Source organism: Triturus cristatus, chromosome 9 (assembly GCF_964204655.1).
Source record: "Triturus cristatus chromosome 9, aTriCri1.1, whole genome shotgun sequence".
Taxonomy (NCBI): Eukaryota; Metazoa; Chordata; class Amphibia; order Caudata; family Salamandridae; genus Triturus; species Triturus cristatus.
The window spans coordinates 707,799,903-707,819,439 of NC_140592.1; the positions used below are offsets into that span (position 1 = coordinate 707,799,903).

General features: G+C 45.5%; 1 protein-coding gene across 2 annotated transcripts in view; it reads left to right on the plus strand.

Moving 5' to 3' along the window:
• The window catches only part of EIF1AD (eukaryotic translation initiation factor 1A domain containing), a 325,274-nt gene that overhangs the window by 142,497 nt on the left and 163,240 nt on the right, over positions 1-19,537 (plus strand). For both annotated transcript variants that reach the window (XM_085625867.1, XM_085625868.1), the window contains exons 4-5: positions 16,608-16,716; positions 17,110-17,218. In XM_085625867.1, coding sequence (XP_085481993.1) covers positions 16,608-16,716; positions 17,110-17,218 — 218 coding nt within the window. The remainder of the gene's footprint in view (positions 1-16,607; positions 16,717-17,109; positions 17,219-19,537) is intronic.

The window sequence follows — 19,537 nt, forward strand, 5'->3', positions numbered from 1 at the left end:
GATGTCGCATTGGCATTTACGATGGACCATTGTTTATACCTGTACTACCTGGTCTTTCATAAAAAGAACAGTTAAAAAAAAGAGTGCCTCTAGCACTACATGGGCATATACCTTGGGTAGAATGAGCTTATTGAGGTGCGTTAAACTATCTTCAGGGTTAATATTAGGGTTTTCATCATACAGTGACCTGTAGAGATCCAAGAAGATACTAGAAACTTTATGGGGATCGAAGTGTAGCTGTCCTTGTTTACGTCTGACAGGAGTGATTTGTGAGTTGTTTTGTTTGCTTTTTCAAGTAGCGTGCTAAGATTTTCCCAGCAGTGTTGCCAGCACACAATTTTCTTGAATTGAATTTGGCCACCCATTGGCCAGCCCTTGAGGTGAGAAGTTTATATTTGTATTTTTCTTGGTTTAAGGTGTCCAATAGGAGTGTGCCTTTCTCCAAATGGTGCCTGACTTCTAATTGTTTTATCTCAATTTCTATATTTTCCAATTGAGCCTTTGCAGATTTGATAATATGAGTAATGATCCTATCATTACCCCCCTAATTGTGGCCTTAAAGGCCTCCCAGCCTGCTTGTGGAGAGGAGCTGCCCAGGGGTGTCGAGGAAAAGGTTTTAATGGCCTGGCGTATCTTCTCTAGATGGTTTTTATCTTGTAAGATGTCAGAGTTAAGTCTCCAGGATTTGTCTTTTGGGGTGATTGTGTCTCAGTCTAAAGAAGCCAATATGGCTGAATGGTCTGAGTTCAGTCTGGGTTTGATGGGAGTAGTCATTGTCGCCATGTTATATACTAATATGTGATCAATTGTGGAGAATGATGTGGGGAGGAGTAGAAAGTATAATCTCTAGTATCAGTGATGAATGTGCATGTGAGAGAGGCTAGAACCGCTTGAACTGCTGTTTATGGTGGGATCAATTGGGAGGTTGAAGTCACCACCGAATGTCAGTCTGGAGTCATTGGGGAGACCTGCAATCAATTAGTCGATGTTCTTCCAGAAGTCTGTGGCGTTGGTGTTCGGAGCGTAAATGTTCAGATAAAAGTCTTTGCCAGATTTTTATAGTTTGTTGAATATGCACTAATAATAGCTCCAGCTGATTAATATACAAAATAAAAAGCATAGGGGCTAAAATACATCCCTTGGGAACTCCTCGACCCAAACTAAAGCGCTCCATGCATTCCCCTAAAGGGCCATATTTAACTGAGGCCATCAAGCCAGCATGTCTAAAACTGGTATTTTTGTTGGTTTGGTGATGACGGTAAGAACCCATTCTTTTATGTGTGCGGGTGAACCTATGACTTCTCAGAACCATTGGGCTTTAAAGGAGGATACGTCTGAGGTGGTGAGTTTAGATTCTTATAGAAGTAGCATGTCACGCCAGATTTTGTGAGAGTATTCAAGAACTTTCCTCCTCTTAACTGGATAGTTCAACCCTTTTGTATTAAGTGTGAGAATTTGTGGAGAGTCACACTTTAACATAAGTGATACATTGAGGGGCCTGAGGAGCGTAGGTAAATCAAGCCATCCCAATGTGTTGTGGGATAGGACTACTCCTAATGGAAATTTCTGATGGATACATCTGCCTGTGGATTCCTCACCTTATGAATATCCCCTGTGCCAGCATTCCTCTGAAACGTTTTTGAACTAGCTCTCCACACCGACGAGGTCGTCACAATGCCATGGCTCCGCACGCGGCTCCGCGTGACGTCACTGGAGCCATAAGAGGGCCACGTCGGCGTGATAACGTCCGTTCCCTTATTTCCGCGCTGTCGATGCTAATGGTTTTTTCTGGGGCTCTCCTTACTTTTGTCTGGATACATTGTAATGCGGGGGTCACATGTCGATTGCTGACCATCATGAGGACTGTCTTTGGTGCTTGTCGTCTGACCACGACGTCGAGGGCTGTTCTTCTTGCAGGAAGATGAACCCGAAGGCTCTAAAGGAATGGGAGGCCAAACTGTATATGGCTAAGGCAAGAAAAGAACAAGCATTGGCATAGCCAATAGGTCTCGCCTTTGGGACCTTATAAGTGTTTACCCATGCAACAGTTGATGTTGTTGCACCTAGGATATTGTGCTGCATAACTAAATACTTCTAAGGTCCCAAAGGCGAGACCTATTGGCTATGCCAATGCTTGTTCTAGCCTACTTTGGATTCCAGCCCCGACTACGATGCAATCTTGCTTGCCCCAGAGATAAGGCTATTTCCGGGGAAGTACAAACCGGCGCCAGAGCGCTCTCCCATTTTCCCAGGTAATTGACCTCCAAACACACCCATTTCGGCATAAAGGAAAGAGGCAACTTCTTGAAAAAGAAAATACCCTAGGTGGTCGAGGGCACACCCACTGCATTTCAAATGTAAGAAACTTCTAAGGAAAGGAGGGGGCACAAATACAATGGTGAGATTAATTTATATTCACATACTGCAGGATGCATGATGAACGCAAAATCGGTAGCAACCGGTTCCTTAATGTGTTGCGCCTTTTTCAACAGTATATGGGCGTTACATTCCTTTTCTTTGTCAATTTACCTAAAAATTCAATCAGGCGCCGGTAAAAACACAACAGCTGAAGATGTATTGTCTGAAAATGAACAGATTGGATAATTATGCCGATGTTTTCCTTTAAAGGGTACTTAAAGGCGAGAATGATTATAATTTGTTCGGCTTCATTTGAGTTTTAAAAATGCACAAAACCCTTCACATTCGGAGGTAAAGGCTACTGACACCTTCCCCTCCACCCCTGCCCATAACTATAAAATCCAGAGTGGGACCAAAGTTGTGGGAGGAGCGAGAGAACATGTGCGTATGTACACGGCAAATGGAGTTTCTCATGTTTGAGATTCACTGCTTGGCAGTGGTAGATGCCAGTGAATGTGTTATGTAATGCAGGGCCGTCCGCACCCGGAGTCTCTCTCTGGGAGTTCCACCAGAGTTGCCATGATTTTGAGGGGATGGGTACTGGTGTACCTGTCCACTTTACACATCCTGAATCATGAAGAAACACCTGAAGTAGTGATAACTGATGATATAGTCACCCTCATATCTTGTCATGTTGTTCTACAGTGCTGTGGAACTTATCGCAGAACCTTGTCCAGCACCTGAGTGCTGGTTGCATGACGTTACCTTTCTGTATATCAGCAACAATTTGCAATGGAACTATCCCTGGATGTTGTGAAAACCCAATAAAGAACACCCCCCCCTCCGCGCCCCCCAAAAAAGAAACACTCTTACCTACTGCCCGATTTGAAAGCTGGAATCGTCTTACATTTCCTGTTCAGAACAGTTTGCACTGTGTCTTCATAGAAAAAAAGCCCAAAGTAACTCATCCCTCTGAACAGCTTGTCACCCAGCTTTTGGATAAATCACAGCACGTGACTGGAGCTGAACCCTAGTTTAGATCCATCAACACTGAGTATGCACTGAACCCAAGGCCCAATACACCACAAAGTTTTTGACTTCGGGGTTTACTTGCAGAACTTATGCACCTTTTAAAGTGAGAATGTATGTTGTCCTGTTGCTGGGAACAAGCAGTCTTGAGATCCTGGATGACTGTCTAGTTGCTGTAGAAGCTTGAAGAACCCTTTGCAAACTTTCCAAGGAACTCTATCCTTTGTCAGAGCCCACTAAATACCGCTGTTTTGGTTGGAGGTTGGCTCTGATGGAGAGATCCCTCTATGTGGGCAGCGAATGTGCTCAGAGACATCTGCTTCCTGACATTCCCTTCAGTGACAGGTTAAAGGTCGAACACCAATGACAACATTAAACTCCAAACATTAGATGTATTTTACCACTGGATAATTCCAAGTTGTTTTGCCTTGGGAGCCCCAAGGACTGTATAAACTGGCCAGTTGAAGAATGTTTTGACCATGAATGACTGGTGATTTCTGATTAATCAAACTTTACGTTTTCCTCTGTAGCACTAATCAACAACTGCCTGCTACACTACCAAAATATTTATTCCGTGATGATACGTCTTGGTATAATCTGTTGGTAACCTGGTTTTTAACATCAAGGCAAACTCTTCTCAAACTGGTTTTAGAGTGCTGTAGAACTACCAGGCTTGCAATGGGTAGGACTAAACAGCAAATATATAACATAAGAGCAACATGAGATACACAGTCACAATGAGTCTAATTGCCAATGAGAGGAAAGGGCATGCGAGCACTACACATTTAGGAGTAAAGTGAAAATGAATAGGTATAAGTTGCAACATTGGCATCATAAAATCAAAATTAGTCATAAATAGCTGAAAGGGCAACGAGGTTACATGATACTCAACAGTCGCTGGAAGTAGTGAGCCTAATAGCTGTATAACTGGACGATTAGTGGAAAAAACACTAATCCGCCATGCAAAGCATCAGACAGCAGAAACCAGCTAAAACTGATGCTGGCACAACAAAGACATAAATAAGGATTTAATAAGGGTAATTAGATTTTAATGGATTGAATGTAAAGTAGAAGGCAGCGGAGTTGTAGCACAGAAAAAGATATATATTATAACTTTATCACAGTAATAAATTTAAGACCACAAAAGCAACAAACTCCATCCATGAATTGGAGACCAGATGACGGCAATGACATGGCATGCAGGAGGCATCAAATTAAGCAACCAAATATTTAAAAAACTGTAAGAAACTGAAGGTAAAGTTGTTGGGGAAGGAGCTGTAGCATAGTAGGAGATGTTAACTCATTTAGAGAAAGAAAATAGTTTGTGTAGGGGAGGAGAAAAGCAAGGGAGTGGGCCCAGTCAGAACTTGGATTTCATAAAACAAATGTAACACAATGGGGAGAGGGGAGGCTTCCTTCAGAACGGGGGGAGATGGCATGTACGTAGACCGGATCCGTGACTGCTTCCCTGAGGAATCCCCATCCCTCCTCACCTAATCATGAGAAGATTTTTTTTTAAAGAAGTGCCCTACCTAGTAAGTAGTGTGCATGCTTGCCCTACCTATTGTGGCTCGTGATATTCCAGATGACAGCAGTGGCAGCTCATTAGTATTTTCTATCTTCTGATTGGATCATTCAATTAGCATTTGTTCAATACAGGTCAGTGTATACCTTCAAAGATATAAGACAATAGGGCACAACCTATGCCTTTCTGGGTCGGGTCTATTTAATTTTTTCATTATAACCATGAGTATGAAAATGAGTTAACTGAGATTAGTTGTATGCACATATTTAAGCAGAAATCCAGACAAGCTTTCATGGATGCAGCCCTCCTGGACCTAAGCTAGATTCCCCCCAGCTACAAGCAGCCCCACCACCCATGCCCTGTATTATCTGCTGTCCATTCCGAAGAGAGCATACTGGGATTTCACTCTCTCGCAAATTGACTTTAAATGCATCCTGTGCTACTGCACCGAACCCTACTCGGAATGTTCTGCTCTTTAACAGCATTGGGGGTTGGGGTTTTAGGCTGGTCTGTCTATTGGTCTGCATTTGTTTATCCTGCACAAGTATATAAATAAGTCCAGACAGGCCACTATGGATGCACACCTTTTCCCTGGCGAGGAGCTCCCTCCAGACTCCACTGAAGTCACTCCGAGATGTTCCTCCCGCACACTCTTCTAGACAACAAGCCGGAAATGTAGGGGAATGGTTTTGTGAACTCCCGGGGTTGGGTACCGATCAGGAGAACGGTGCAAAGTAAGCATTTCTTTAAGTGGGGAGGAGGGAGGAAGCATGTCCATGGTCCAAGAGGGCAATTAAGGGGTCTAGCAGCAAGGAATGTGCCACGTGGCCTCCCGTCCTCCAACCGAGCAGGAAGTGGGACGGCCACAACAACCGAGGCGCTGGGAACAATATGATGGGGAAACAGGGGGGCTGCCTCTCAACCCAGGAGCACAGCAGGCTCTATTAAAGAGGAAGTGCTGAGCACTTGACTGACTCCTGCCATGCATGCCTTTGCTCCCAGGCTGCGTTGCCAAGGGGGAGACCGGTCCAGCGGAGGGGGCGGTTGCTGGGGTGTGCTGGTGACGGACACGGAAGCGATGACTTGAGAGGTACTGGTCCATGACCACTGATGGTCCTGTGGAGGGGACATGGAGCGCTGTCCCGGCAAATCCGCAGTGAGGGCTCAATATACAGCACCGGCTGCACCCCTCCCCTTGCCCCTTCCACCTGCCCTGACACAGGAGGCCAGGCAGGCGTATTTATGCCCGTGGGGCAGGAGAGATAAATTTCCCTGTGGCGCCAGATCAATATGATGAGTGTTTCGCCAACACGCAAGGTGTTTTATGAGCCTGAAAGAACAGAGCGCTATCACTGATAATTAAATAAAGCCGGCCTATTAATCTTATTAGGGGACAGAGCCAGCGAAGAGCGCACTATGCAGGGAGAGATAAGACAGGCAAAAGGAAATGTACACATGGAGAGGAAACCGCAGCAGCGAGCCGGCGAGAGAAAAGGCATCAGTGAAGGAGAAAACCTGGCCTGCTCGCCATTTCCATTACACAACAACTGGTCTTCAACATGGACACGGACAGGGCGGAGCGAGTGGGCGCGCGGTTGCAAAAGTGAAAGCAGCTGCAGCATCCACACGCTTAATGACCCGTGAAAGACAGATGGCAGCTGCGCACGTGCACGCTCTCGTGAACGCAAGCGCTAGGCCAGCCAAAGCGTGGGGTAGCACTTTGAAAACCCACCTACTAAATGTCTCGCAGACCAGCATGCGCTGGCTCAGAGAGACCTAAAAAAGGGGTTGCAAAAGGTCAAAATCAAGGTCTTCGACGTCGCATGACTCCAAGAGAGAACATAATAAAAAGAAGAGGCATGCATCTCGGCGCCGTTCGTCGAAGGCTGTGGCTTCGAGGTCGCCTTCTCCAGCCCATCGATGTCGAGTAAAGGTCTTTGTCTCTCCTTCAGTTTCTCCTCAGGTGACTCCGGTTCATTCTCCATCTTACAAAAGGAGTCCGGAGCGTTCACCGACGCCGAGATTTTCACCGACTCCAGAGGGTGTGTCGAATCCGGCTGATGCTGAGGTTTCTTCGGCTCCTGCGGCTCCGCATGTGACCCTGGCTGCTCCGACTCCAGAGGTGCCAGAGGTGGGTTTGCATCCTGAACCGGCTCAGTACCCACAGTTTCCGGCGCAAGGCTCCGATCCATCGCATTTTTTAAATGCGATGTATGGCGTTTTCGCCAGGGCCTCGTACCCCTCTGGAGCACCTTCGGGTCCCATGGGTCCTATGGCTTTTACTTTGGGTGTGCCTCATCAGTATCCTCAGGCCCCCTTTGTACGATTTATGCCGATGCCGCCGTCCTGGCAATTTCCGGCTCTGAGGATGTCGACGCCGTTTGGGCAATCCCCGGCTCCATCCCGTGAAACTTCTTGGATGCGATCGGCACCGGTTGCTACAGCGATCCTCCTTAGACGCCGCTCCTGGAGCCATCGATGCCGCGTGTGACACCACCGACGCTGCAACCGAAGGTGCGCTCGAGGAGAGAAGCGCAGAGGTTGTTCCTCCATCTCCTCAGCCTGGTACCGTTACCAGGCTGAGGAGATGGAGGAAGGGGAAGTTTATGATACAGAAGATTTGTTTGAGGGCTTGTGTGAGGCAAGTGGACTTAATACTTCCCCAGAGTGGGATTTTGCTTCTCAGAAGGCTTCCCCCTCGAAAGAAGTTGCACCTTATCATATTGTTATAAGGAAGGCTGCTGAACTTTTGGATTTGCAGCTTCCTATGGCTGAATATAAGCCTAATTTACTTACAGAGGTGCTTCTTTCTCCTTCCTCTGTGGTTGAGCCTCTTTTGCCTTTCAATGAAGCATTGACTGAGCCAATCCTTGATGTGTGGAGGAACCCACTTCCTGCTCCTGCGGTATCAAGGTCAGTGTCCAGAAGATATAGACCTGCTCCAGGGGATCCGGTATTCCTTTCATCCCACCCTTCTCCTTAGAGCTTGGTGGGGCAGGCTTCTTGTTCCAAGCAGTCCTCAGGTGCTTTTCCGCAGGCTCCTGCTGACAGGGATTCCAAGAAGATGGAACAATCGGCGAAGAAGGTCTTTTCATCGGCTAGCATGGCTCTGAAATCTACCAATGCCACTTGTCTGTTGGGTAGATACATTCATGCCCTTATGGACTCTGCCAAACAACTTCTTCCTAAATTGTCTGAGGAGGATAGGGGAAATCTGAGTGAGGTGCTGGCAGGTTCTCAGGCTGTGGCTCGCCAGGTCATCCAGTCTGGTTTGGACACGGCGGATTTGGTTGCCAGGGTGATGGGTTAGTCCATTGCAGCAAGAAGACATGCGTTGTTGAGGTCTTCTGGTTTCTCTCCCGATGTACAGGCTGCCCTTCTTGATCTTCCTTTTGATGGCTCTTTACTGTTTCGGGAGAAAGCAGATTCTGCTCTGCAAAGATTTAAGGACAGTAAGGCCACAGCGAAGTCTTTATGTCTGCAGGCGAATGGTTATGGCTATAGATATTACCGTGGCTTCGGCAAGTCTTCCTTTTGTGGTTACAGACAGCCACAGCAGCAGCAACAAAACACCTTGTGCAAATCCTATAGGGGTAAGGGCAGAGGTCGCCTTCGTGGAGCCGGACGTCCCTCTTCTTCCTCCTCCTCTACCTCCCCAACCCCTCCTGGTAACGCAGGAAAGTAGCCCTAGATCCACCATCCTGGATCATGTTGGTCCTGTGGGAGGTCGGCTTATCCATTTTCTACAAGATTGGAAATTGATCACTTCGGACCTTTGTGTTCTGGATCTGATAGAAAATGGGTATGCCCTTCCCTTCAGGGAATTCCCTCCTCCTTACCCTCCTTGCCAAGGATTTTGCACGGAGGATCATTTACTTCTCCTTCAAAATGAGGTTCTTGCTCTGATACAAAAAGGTGCGATAGAGGTGATTCCGGAGGAGGAAAGGGGTCAGGGATGCTACTCCCGGTATTTCCTGATTCCCCAAAAAGGATGGCAGATTACGACCCATCCTGGATCTCAGAATCTTCAATCTGTTTCTTAAGCAGGAGAGGTTCAAGTTGCTCACCCTAGCGCAGCTTCTTTAGGCGCTGCAACAAGAGGACTGGATGGTGTCCATCGACTTGCAGGATGCGTATTTTCACATCCCAATCCTGAAGTCGCACAGGAAGTATCTCCGGTTTACGGTTGGTTCGCAACATTACCAGTTTGTGGTCCTTCCATTTGGTCTTACTACTGCACCTCGAGTCTTCACCAAGGTCAATGGTGGTGGTGGCTACCCATCTCAGGAGGTCGGGGATCCCGGTTTTCATCTGCAGGTAACAACTCAACTGTTGTTCAATTTGGGTTTTTCGATAAATGTGCCCAAGTCTCACCTGGTGCCCTCGCAGCGCAGCCTGTTCATAGGGGCAGTACTGGATACCACTGTGTGTCAAGGTCTTCCTCCTCCGTAAAGGATTCTCGACATTCAGGAAATTATCCCTTTATTTCACAATGGAGCGGTTGTTCCAGTTCTGAAGGTCCTACGCCTGCTCGGTCTGTTCGCCTCCTGCATTCTGTTGGTCAACCATGCATGCTGGCACATGACGGCGCTCCAGTGGTGCCTCCGCAGGCAGTGGTATCAGCACAACGGAGATCTCAGTGAGTCTGTCAGGATCTCCAGAGAAGCTGCAGCGGATCTGTCTTGGTGGAGTGTGGAGGGCAATCTGTCTCAAGGAAAGCCCTTTCATCTTCCTCCATCTGTGGCCACAGTGATAATGGATGCCTCTACCCTAGGGTGGGGTGCTCATCTGGGGGATCTGGAGATCAAGGGTCTTTGGTCTCCAGAGGAAAGATTGTCTCATATCAATCTTCTGGAATTGTGGGCGATACGTTTGGCGCTCAAGGACTTTCTCCCTTCCCTTCGCTGTCAGTCGGTTCAAGTCCTGAAGGACAACACTGCTGCGATGTGGTATGTCAACAAGCATGGAGGAGTAGGGTCGTACCGTCTCTGCAGAGAGGCTTTGCGACTTTGGTCTTGGGCTCAGGACCTTCAGATTTGCTTGATGGCAAATCATCTGGCCGGGGTGCTGAACATGTGTGCGGACAGTCGGCAGTTCTCCGCCGACCACGAGTGAAGGCTTCATCTGGAGGTAGTTCGACACATCTCCTGGATGTGGGGGACTCCTCGGGTGGACCTGCTTGCCACTTTCGAGAACGCGCACTGCCTGTCATTCTGCAGTCTCCAGTTTCCGATGCAGGGGGCGTTGGGGATGCGTTTCAGTTGAGTTGGAGCTCACTGGTTAGATCCCTTGATGTGTCGATTCATGCCGCGACGACAGACGCTGCGACGGCTTTTGCAGCGTCACGGCGATGGGTGGAAATTCTTCTCGCACTGTGAAGATGCGTCGGAAAAACAGCCGCAATAAGCGCGATGCGTTGATTTCTATAGTCCTTTGATTTTCATCTCTCTTCCAGCTCCCAAACAGCAGCAGCAACCTCCAGAGGCCCAAACTGGTCCAGGCACCTCAAGGCAGGTCAGAACGCACAACAGCAGAGTTTAGGGGAGCTGGGGGTGAATTATTTGTGTCCCTGAGACTTCTGAACAGGAGGCCACCTCACTTCAGGCCCTTGGAGATCTCCTTCAAGCAGGGGACACAGCATACAGCAAAGTCCTTCTCCTTTCCTTGGCAGAAACAGCAACTGCAGGCCCACCCCAGACACACAGTAAGGGCAGTACTCCTCCTCAGTGTCTCCAGCTCTTCTCCTTGGCAAAGGTTCCTCTTGAATTCCAGTAATGATCTAAAGTTCAGGGGTTATAGGTCTAGTACTTATAGCCCAAAATGTCTTTGTTCTCTTTGTACAAGGGGCTCTGAGCCCAGTTCAAACCAGTTCTGGGGGCACTCTGCCAGTGCGCTACAACATCCTTTGTTAGTGTGAGCCTTCGCTCCAGACACACCACAGGGGGACAGAGCCAGCATTGTGGAAGGCAGGCACAGCCCTATTCAGGTACAGGTGCTACTCCTCCCTCCACTCCACATGTAGATCAGGCCTATTCAGCCTAGTGCTGACTCGCCCAGACTCCTGGAGCCACCCCAGCCACTGTCACCCCAAAGCCAGACAGTCAATCCACAAACAGGCAGAGGCACACAGGTAGGTTGAACCAGAAAATAGCCACTTTCTAAAAGTGGTACTTTCAAACACACAATTTAAAAGCCATCTTTACTAAAAAGATGTGTTATTAAATTCTGAGTTCAGGGGTACTAAATTCAATTTTTCTATCTTATCCCTATGGGAAGATTTGCTTGTAAAATGTTGCAAAACATTCCCCATTCTGTCCTATGGGCAAGATAGCCTTTCAATAGTGAAAAACGAAATTGGCAGTATTTCACGATCAGGACATGTTACACACACTACTACATGTACTACCTTTCACATACACTGCACCCTGCCCAGGGGCGTACTTTGGGCCTACCATAGGAGTGTCCTATGTGTAAGAAAAGGGAAGGGTAAGGCCTGGCAAGTGGGTGCACTGGCCAGGTTGACATGGCAGTTAACAAACTGCTCGCAGGCACTGTGGTGGCAGACCTGAGACATATTTCCAGGGCTACCCATGTGGGTGGCACAATCAGTGCTGCAAGCCCACTAGTAGCATTTGATTTACCCACCCTGGCACACTTAGTGCACTGTACTAGGGACCACCTACTGGTAAAACAAATATGCCAGTCATGGATAACCAATCATAATAACAATTTACACAGAGAACATATGCACTTTGCACTGATCAGCAGTGGTAAAGTGCCCAGAGTCCTAAAGCCAACAAACACAGGTCAGGAAAAAATAGGAGGAAGAAGCAAAAAGTTTGGGGATAACCCTGCAAAAAGGGCCATTTCCAACAAGGTTCTTTTAAATCAAGCAAAAATGGAGTAGAACAGTGGGCCATCTTATAACCGTGTGTCATCCTAAAACAGTATGCCATCCTATAAGCAATCTACAGTTGGTGGCTACCATAAATCGAACACAAATCGAGAGTCATAGTGTGTCGTCTAATGACCGTGTAGAATTTTATAAGCAGCCTACATGCCTGAAAGCTATTCATCAAGTTGGTAGAGTAAGTATGTGACCTGAAGATGTCTATGGCTGCAAATACCTGCAATCGTGGGAGAAACATCTTGGAACAAAAGTCATTATAACATCATATATCAGTGTAGAGGAGAGGAATCAAATGGCGAGTGAATATAAGAAACATGGGATGTAAAGGACAATAAACAGCTGCATTTCCAGCAAGGAATGCAGTAAGAAAAGTATAAGAAGTAATAATACTTTACGACGTCCCTGTATTAGCAGGAGATGTGTCCATCTCTGCCTCTTGGATGTTGTCTAGGAAGGAGGCCAAGTCTCGTTGGTCATGGAACAAGTGAGATGTGCTTTTATAGATCATACAAAATAAGGCAGGACCTGAAAAGGAATATTCATGCCCCATAATCTAGGCCTGAGAGAAAGGAAACCTTTCCTTATTTGCACTGTTGGCTTGGAGTAATCTTTCGAGATGGTGATTCAGCGGCCTTCCCAGGTAATGTACTTGTTGTTGCATATGAATTCCAAGATTAGTTTCCTCGTGCTGAAATGAAGGGGGTTTGCAGATTATTGGTCCGGTCAGCCCAGTTAAGGGAGTATGGTTGTTTGTCGTGTCAGGGTGCGGTGCGGTGTGCACTCTCAAGCTCAAAACAGTCAAAGGAGATGTTAGTGTTGCAAGGGATTCAGTCTTCCAGAAAGGTATCGCATGAGCCATGTTATCTTTTGTAATTTTTAGGAAAACCTAAGAGTATTATGTTGCACCTCCAAATATTATCTTCCAATTCAGCGATGGAACATTGCATTAATATTCATGTTTTTGTGAAGAGAGCTGAGAGAGATTTGTCCTCAAGATCACTAATGAGCTGTCCAGCTGCAGACAGTTTGTCAGTTATTTGTTGGATATCAGATCTCATACCTGCAATATCCTGTTGCATGATATCCATACTGGCCTTTGCGGTTTGGACAAGTTGTATGACGTCAATGTTTTATAAGGATGGTGTCCATTGTGTCTTTAAGCTCAGATTTGCTTTTGATGGGTGATTCCAGGGTTGGGGGGTTCCGACTTAGTCCTTTTCATTGCAGATTTTGAGTCTTTTTTCAGCCATCTTACCATCCTGGTCTCTCTAGTAGTTGAAGACAACTGAGGGTACAATGAGGATGTAGCCCACTTGTATAGAGGCAGTGAAACTTCTAGGTACCTTTCCTCCACTCAGATGGATGAGGCCTAACCTACAGTACAGAAGTAGAAGGTCACCAGAGACTTTGGTGTACAAAGTATACCCACAAGAGGTAATTGCCCTGTGGGTTATTCTTTATTGTAGTGACTAATGGTTTTGTGCCCTTTGTGTCTTTGTTCAACTTGCTCACTCACTTTGCTAACCTTGCGTACTTGTAGCCGAGTTCACATCACAGATATAGTAAGTCACAGGCAATGTGAAAGTCACCGGCAATGTGAAATCCAGTGTAGACACAAAAATAGAAAATGCAGTGTTGTGACCAGTGTGCTTGTGTCCGGGTCAGCAAGGCTGAATAGGTTGCAAGTATCTTTATGGTGCCTTTATGGGTTGAAGGAGCCTTGCACTGCCTATAAGGGCTGCAGATTTCGGGTGGCTTTATAGACTGCAGGCGCCTACAAACTGAATAAGGCCAGAGGAGGAATTACGACTCAGTTAGTGAATTTGTATTAGTAGAGCACTCTCCTGCATTGTATTAGCACCCCACTGGCTCAGTCAACTCAGATGAGTTAGAGAGGACTAGCCCAGACAGGAATCATCACGCAGGCCAAGAGCAATGTAGAGAACCCTGGCACAAAATGTTCCTTCTGTTGTAGAGAGGCGGGTGTGCAGTGTCCAATACTTTACTGTTTCTGGCATTCCGAGCTGATCACAACTGGGCTCTCCTGCAACTACACTGAGCTGGGGAGTGGAAGCGGCCGCACCAACAGCACATGCAGCCGGCTAACCTAACTGGTTCCTCTGATGCAACCCAGCTAAATAAAGTTGGTTAGGCACAATGGGGCACGACTGTCCAGCGATTAACTTGGAGAGACCTGCGCTGTGGGGTCCCGACGTGCCACTGAAACGGCCACGCTAAGGGAGTGCGTAGGAGGGTAGACGCTTAATATTTAGATGTAAAATGTTTGGCAGCGGTGGCAGCAGTTATTTTGCAAGACTGCAGTCTCCCCAGTCGGTATTAATTTATTTACAAAATCAAAAACTCCACTGCAGAAAAAAAGCTTGGCAACCTTAGCCACTAACTTTCGTTTAACTTGGGTGGTATTATATGGTCATGTGTTCTTTGTAGTTTGGACAGTCTTGTTGGATCCTCGATAGCAGCCTCACCGTGTTGCAGGAATGGGAAGGCCATGCTCAAGGCCGCCGTGCGCTCGTTTTCAGGACACAGTGCTCTGATGTAAAATCGGCATCAGGGAATGTTTCTGAGTCTGAGCCTATGTCTTCCCTTGTTACGATACACATTCCCGGTATTCTGGGATTGGGATAGAGAGTTTAGCTCATTATAACTGGTAAAATGTGGCATAGAGGAGACAGAGCTCTGGCACAAGCAGCCATTTTCCTTGACGTCAGGGCACCCCACCCCCCCTCCCCCACCCCCTTCCAATCTCTTTAGATTAATGATAAATAGCAACCTAAAGCAAGATAAGCACTTATGAAACCATCACGCACTCTGACCTCATACCTTGAGTATTGAAGGTATAGAGGTATGACACAGGTGTAGCAACCCACTGATGTTTGTCATTGCAGGTCCTTCACTCTCTGAATTGGTCAGTTACTCTTATAAAGGGCCCATTCTCAGGTTCTTGGCTTGGGATGCTTCATTCATATGTGAGAAAAAAATATTCCAGTGAAATATGCAAGCTTCTTTGTCTCCATTTGTCATCATTCCAAGCTTCATCCAGTGCACTATTTTGGTATTCTCCCATATCTCCACCTCTAGCTTTAACAGATCACGGTTTATAAAGGGGATTAGGTCCACTCCCCCTGTCTGAGAAGAACACCTGCATACTTGCGGTGGGCCTAGATGTAAACAAGTTTAGATCCCATCAAATCAGATCCAAAAATGTAACATTTCCCTCTCTGGCCAATAGAAAACTCCTGGAGTTTAAACTCCTGTCATAGACCATTTTAAACTAGAAAGTGTGAGAAAGGGTGACCTATCTTTACCTTTTATTTTACGGTGGATTGCATGACAGTTTTTTCCAGTGGACTGCATGAAAATTACTTCTTAGCAACTGAATGACTTAATAAATTAGAACTCCTCCAGATTCATGCATCGCTCTTCTTTCTAAGCAAGATGTTTCTGAAAATCAAAACATTGGCTTATACCTCAGGCTTTGACTGTCTTGGTGACCTTGGGTGGCAGTCAATACCTTCTAAATAATGATACTAGAATACGCTGAATATACGTTCGTTCTTTCTTTGAAGAAGCATTTAGCAGTATGTTATCATGTTTGGTCAGTGCACTCACAGAACACAGGTACCAGTGCTACATGTTAAAACTATTACTTACATTTTAACTTGGATGTTAAGGCTATGTCAGCGTCATCATGCTAATTAAAGTAAAAAGTTCACAACTCAAGGATACCCATTTTATCCGGTCTATGTAGTAAAACGTCTTTGTTTGATTCTCTTTTTGGAAGTTCTGCATTCCTATTGATTAGAAAAGTGAGAAATCTGTAGATCAAAGTATCCATTATTAGAACAAGTTACTTTCCTTCAGTAGCCACCTTTGTGGTGGATCCTATATCTACCTGCAGATTTGTCACCGACCACCTGCCTGTTGGATAATAAGATTCCAAGTTTTCAACTTTCCCTGATCCAGTCTGGCACCTATGCGAGATTCAAGAGGTGAAGAATCTGCAGTTAGAGTATGAACTGGAAAGATTTTACTAATGGTAAGTAACTTGTTCTGTTAATGTTTCGTTTTTGTCTGAAAAGCACACTTTCATCTCTCTTGCATATTTGTGCAAAGAGAAAAGTGATTAAAATCATATTTAAAACCGTCGACCAGTGGCTCTCAAAAACAGTGAAAGACTTCTCAGAGTGTACAAAAGTAATGACACCACCTAATAAGAAGAACAGCATTTCACGCATTTCTGTTGCACTTCAGTGATCATGTAGAGTCAGGGTAATGTGCATGATGTTGTGTGCAGTGTGCAAATTGAGGGAGAACTTACAATAGGGGTTTGTGTGCTATCACTCTGCCAGTTTTTTCTAAAAAATAATCTATTGTCTTTGTTTCATGTAAACCACCCTGGTTGGTTCTACTCTGGAGAACATGGAGTTCTGGAATTAAACTCTGTTTCGTGTATTAACTTATTTAAGGTTTGCTACTAAGTATATACCTTGCTGCCAAAGTCACTGGAATAATGTACAGCATAAAAAGGCTGAGCAAACATATCAGTGTCTTCACAAGAGTACAGGCATAATCAGGACATTCATTCATTGAGTTAGGCACTAAAACATTTCCGTTTAAAGATTTGATTAAAAAAAAGTGTGTTAAATAAGTCAATTAATCAGTTTGTCTTGTACTTTGAAAATGTGAAGAATTACAATCTCTACGGTTTAGAATATGCGTTTTTAGCATAGCAAATATAATCTTCTTTCCCTGCAAATCCTCCAGGTGCTCGGTACTCCCGGAAATAACCTTCACGAGGTGGAAACAGGTGACGGAAAGAAGTTTCTTGTGAGCATGCCGACAAAATTCCGGAAAAACATTTGGATTAAAAGAGGTAAGTGTAGAAAACTACTTTAAATAATATCTCGATCCCCTTTGGTTCTTGCCATTTTAGCTGTTTAGGAAGTGGTTAGAATCTTAACGAAGCAGTACTTAAAACTTTCCAAAATTAGATTGCTTCCATCGTAATTGTTTAGTAAACTATATATCTGCGTAACTGTTTCTGTAAAATCGCTTACATTTCTAAGTGTAAATCATGTATGAAAAAGATGGCAAAATCTATTGGCAAAATGTTTGCATGTTGCATATTTTTTCGCTTCTTGGCCAAGGAAAGTATGCAAACTGTTAAGTCAAATAGGCAAATGAAAAGAACAATTACCATTAAAGGCTAACACCTAATCCTTCTGCCGCTGGGGGCTTGTAACTTTATTCATTTCATCCTTTGTAGGGGACTTTCTGATTGTGGAGCCAATTGAGGAGGGGGATAAAGTGAAGGCTGAGATCGCCTTCATCCTATACAAGGATCACGTGCGATACCTCAAGAAAGAAGGCTACTGGTAATATGAAGTGCTTTGGGTGTAGCTTCTACTGATGCTGTGTAATATGTAATATCTTCAGAGAATAGAATGAACGCAACAGAGGGTTCCAGCTTCTTGTAAGGGCTCTGCCTCAGCACAGTGAGCTGCAGAAGACTGCCGCCGGGGTGCTTGTGTTACAGCAGAAAAGCACTACAGAGTGTGACAGTCATTGTAAACTTCTGTTTAGGCACAACAATCTCAAAAGCTGCACATGTGTGAAAATTCAGTATTTCAGAGCATCTCAATGCTTGTTTACTTCAAAGTAGTGGTTGCATCAATTATTGTCTGCAGTACATGACATGATGCTAAAAGATGCTTTAAAACAAATACGATTTTTTTATTATGAAATATGGTCCTTTACTATCAGTGCTTTAAAACCTACAGTTTTTTCTTTAAAAACGGTATGTTCGAGGCATGTGCACTGTAGATATGCATGCTTTGCCGAAGTTCGCCATCTAGTGTTGGGCTCGGATGATTGCAAGTTGTTTTTGTGGCAAGAAATTTTCTTTGAGTCAAGAGGCTGTGGGGCTCCTCCTCTTGGTAATACTGTGCATGGTCTTCAAAGCCATCTTCAGATTGTTTTTTCCGCTGACGGGTTCGGATGTAATTTCTCACGCTCCAGTGCGAGACTCCTTGGGGTCCATTTGGTTCTTTAGTACCTCCATTCGGCGGTATTATCTCAATTGGTTAGTTTATTGCATCCGAGCGATCACCCTTCTGCATAGTGGGTCTTCGACTCGCTTCCTTGGCCTACGGGACATGCCCGGCCGAGCATACTTTCGACTCCAAAGTCCATTGGAGAATGACCTGCTAATGAAACACACTCTGCTCTGTTTCGGTTCGAATTGTCACTCCAAGTATCCTCATACCGACTAACACTCCGTTTGCAATCTATGCTTCTCGCCCAATCTTCGAGAGGAGAGCTGTGAGGCCTGTAAGTCTTTTAGATCTAAAAAGACTCTTCAAGACCAACATGCTCGTCGGCAAGAAGTGCAAGCAAGCGGACAATGTACTGGACGTTTTCGGTTAAAAACAGGAGGATGAAGAAGCTTCAGGGGCACAGGCGGAATCACTATCCAGGGCTTGAAAAATCCACTCATCCGCTCACTATGATGAGCCAGATTTAATCAAGACAAGCTATTTTTAGGGCCTACTCACCATTTCTGGTGGACTGAAAATCCTCTAACTTAAATCACAGAAAGAGAAGTAAATGTAGGAGGACAAACAGACTTTTGACCTCTGTCTCTGAAAGCCAAGTAAATGTGACAAGCTAACGAGATTTAAAGGAAAAATGTGACAAGATAAGATTTAAAGGCATCTTTATTGCTCACAAAGTGAATGAGCAATAAAGATGTCTTTAAATCTTGTTATCTTGTCACGTTTGCTTTGCGAGACAGGTCAAAAGTCAGTTTCTTCTCCTACATTTACTTTTCTTTCTGTGAAGTTAAAGGATTTTGTAAAGTGAACTGAACTGTGTGACAGTCACGTTGAGACCAGTTCACGGGTCAGGTACATTACAGTTAGGTCGAGTAGATTTTTCAAGTTACTAGACCGGCAGGTCTGGTAATATTTTTATGATTTTTCGAGGCCTGTCATCGATATACATGATTCCGATTCTGAGTCGCAATCGATTGACTACTCGAATTCTCCCCAGCCGGCACAGAAGCATCAGACACTGAGTACCTATACCCCGGACCCTAAGCATCGGCCTCGCACTGCCCATCATTCTGCAGCCTTCAGTATCCATTGCAGGGAACGTTGGGGACGCGTTTCAATTAGATTGAAGCTCGCAACTCCTTTATGCGTTTCTACCCATGCCCTAGATTCCTTGGGTTCTGAGGAAGATTCGCAAAGACTGGGCACAAGTCATATTGATCGTTCAGGATTGGCTAAGAAGGGTGTGGTACACAGATCTACTTCACCTCTCATTGCACCCTCCGCTCTGTCTCCCTTTCGGGGCAGACCTCCAGTCGCAGGGGCAGGTTCTACACCCCTCACGTCCGGAGTTTGCACCTTCATGCCTGGAGATTGAACAGGGCAATCTGAGTTCTTTCTCTCTTCCACCAGATGTGGTGGATGTTATTTTATCATCCAGGAGACACTCCACCAAATCTATTTATTCATCTAGGTGGTCCAAATTTGTGATATGGTGTGGAGAGAGGTCCATTGATTATTTGAAAGCCCATTTATCTGACATTCTAGGGTTTTCTCTTTCCTTGGCCCAGGAAGGTTGTGCTGTGCCTGCAGTAAAGGGATATTTGTCGGCCTTGTCTGCTTTCCTCTGTTTGCTAGACCAGC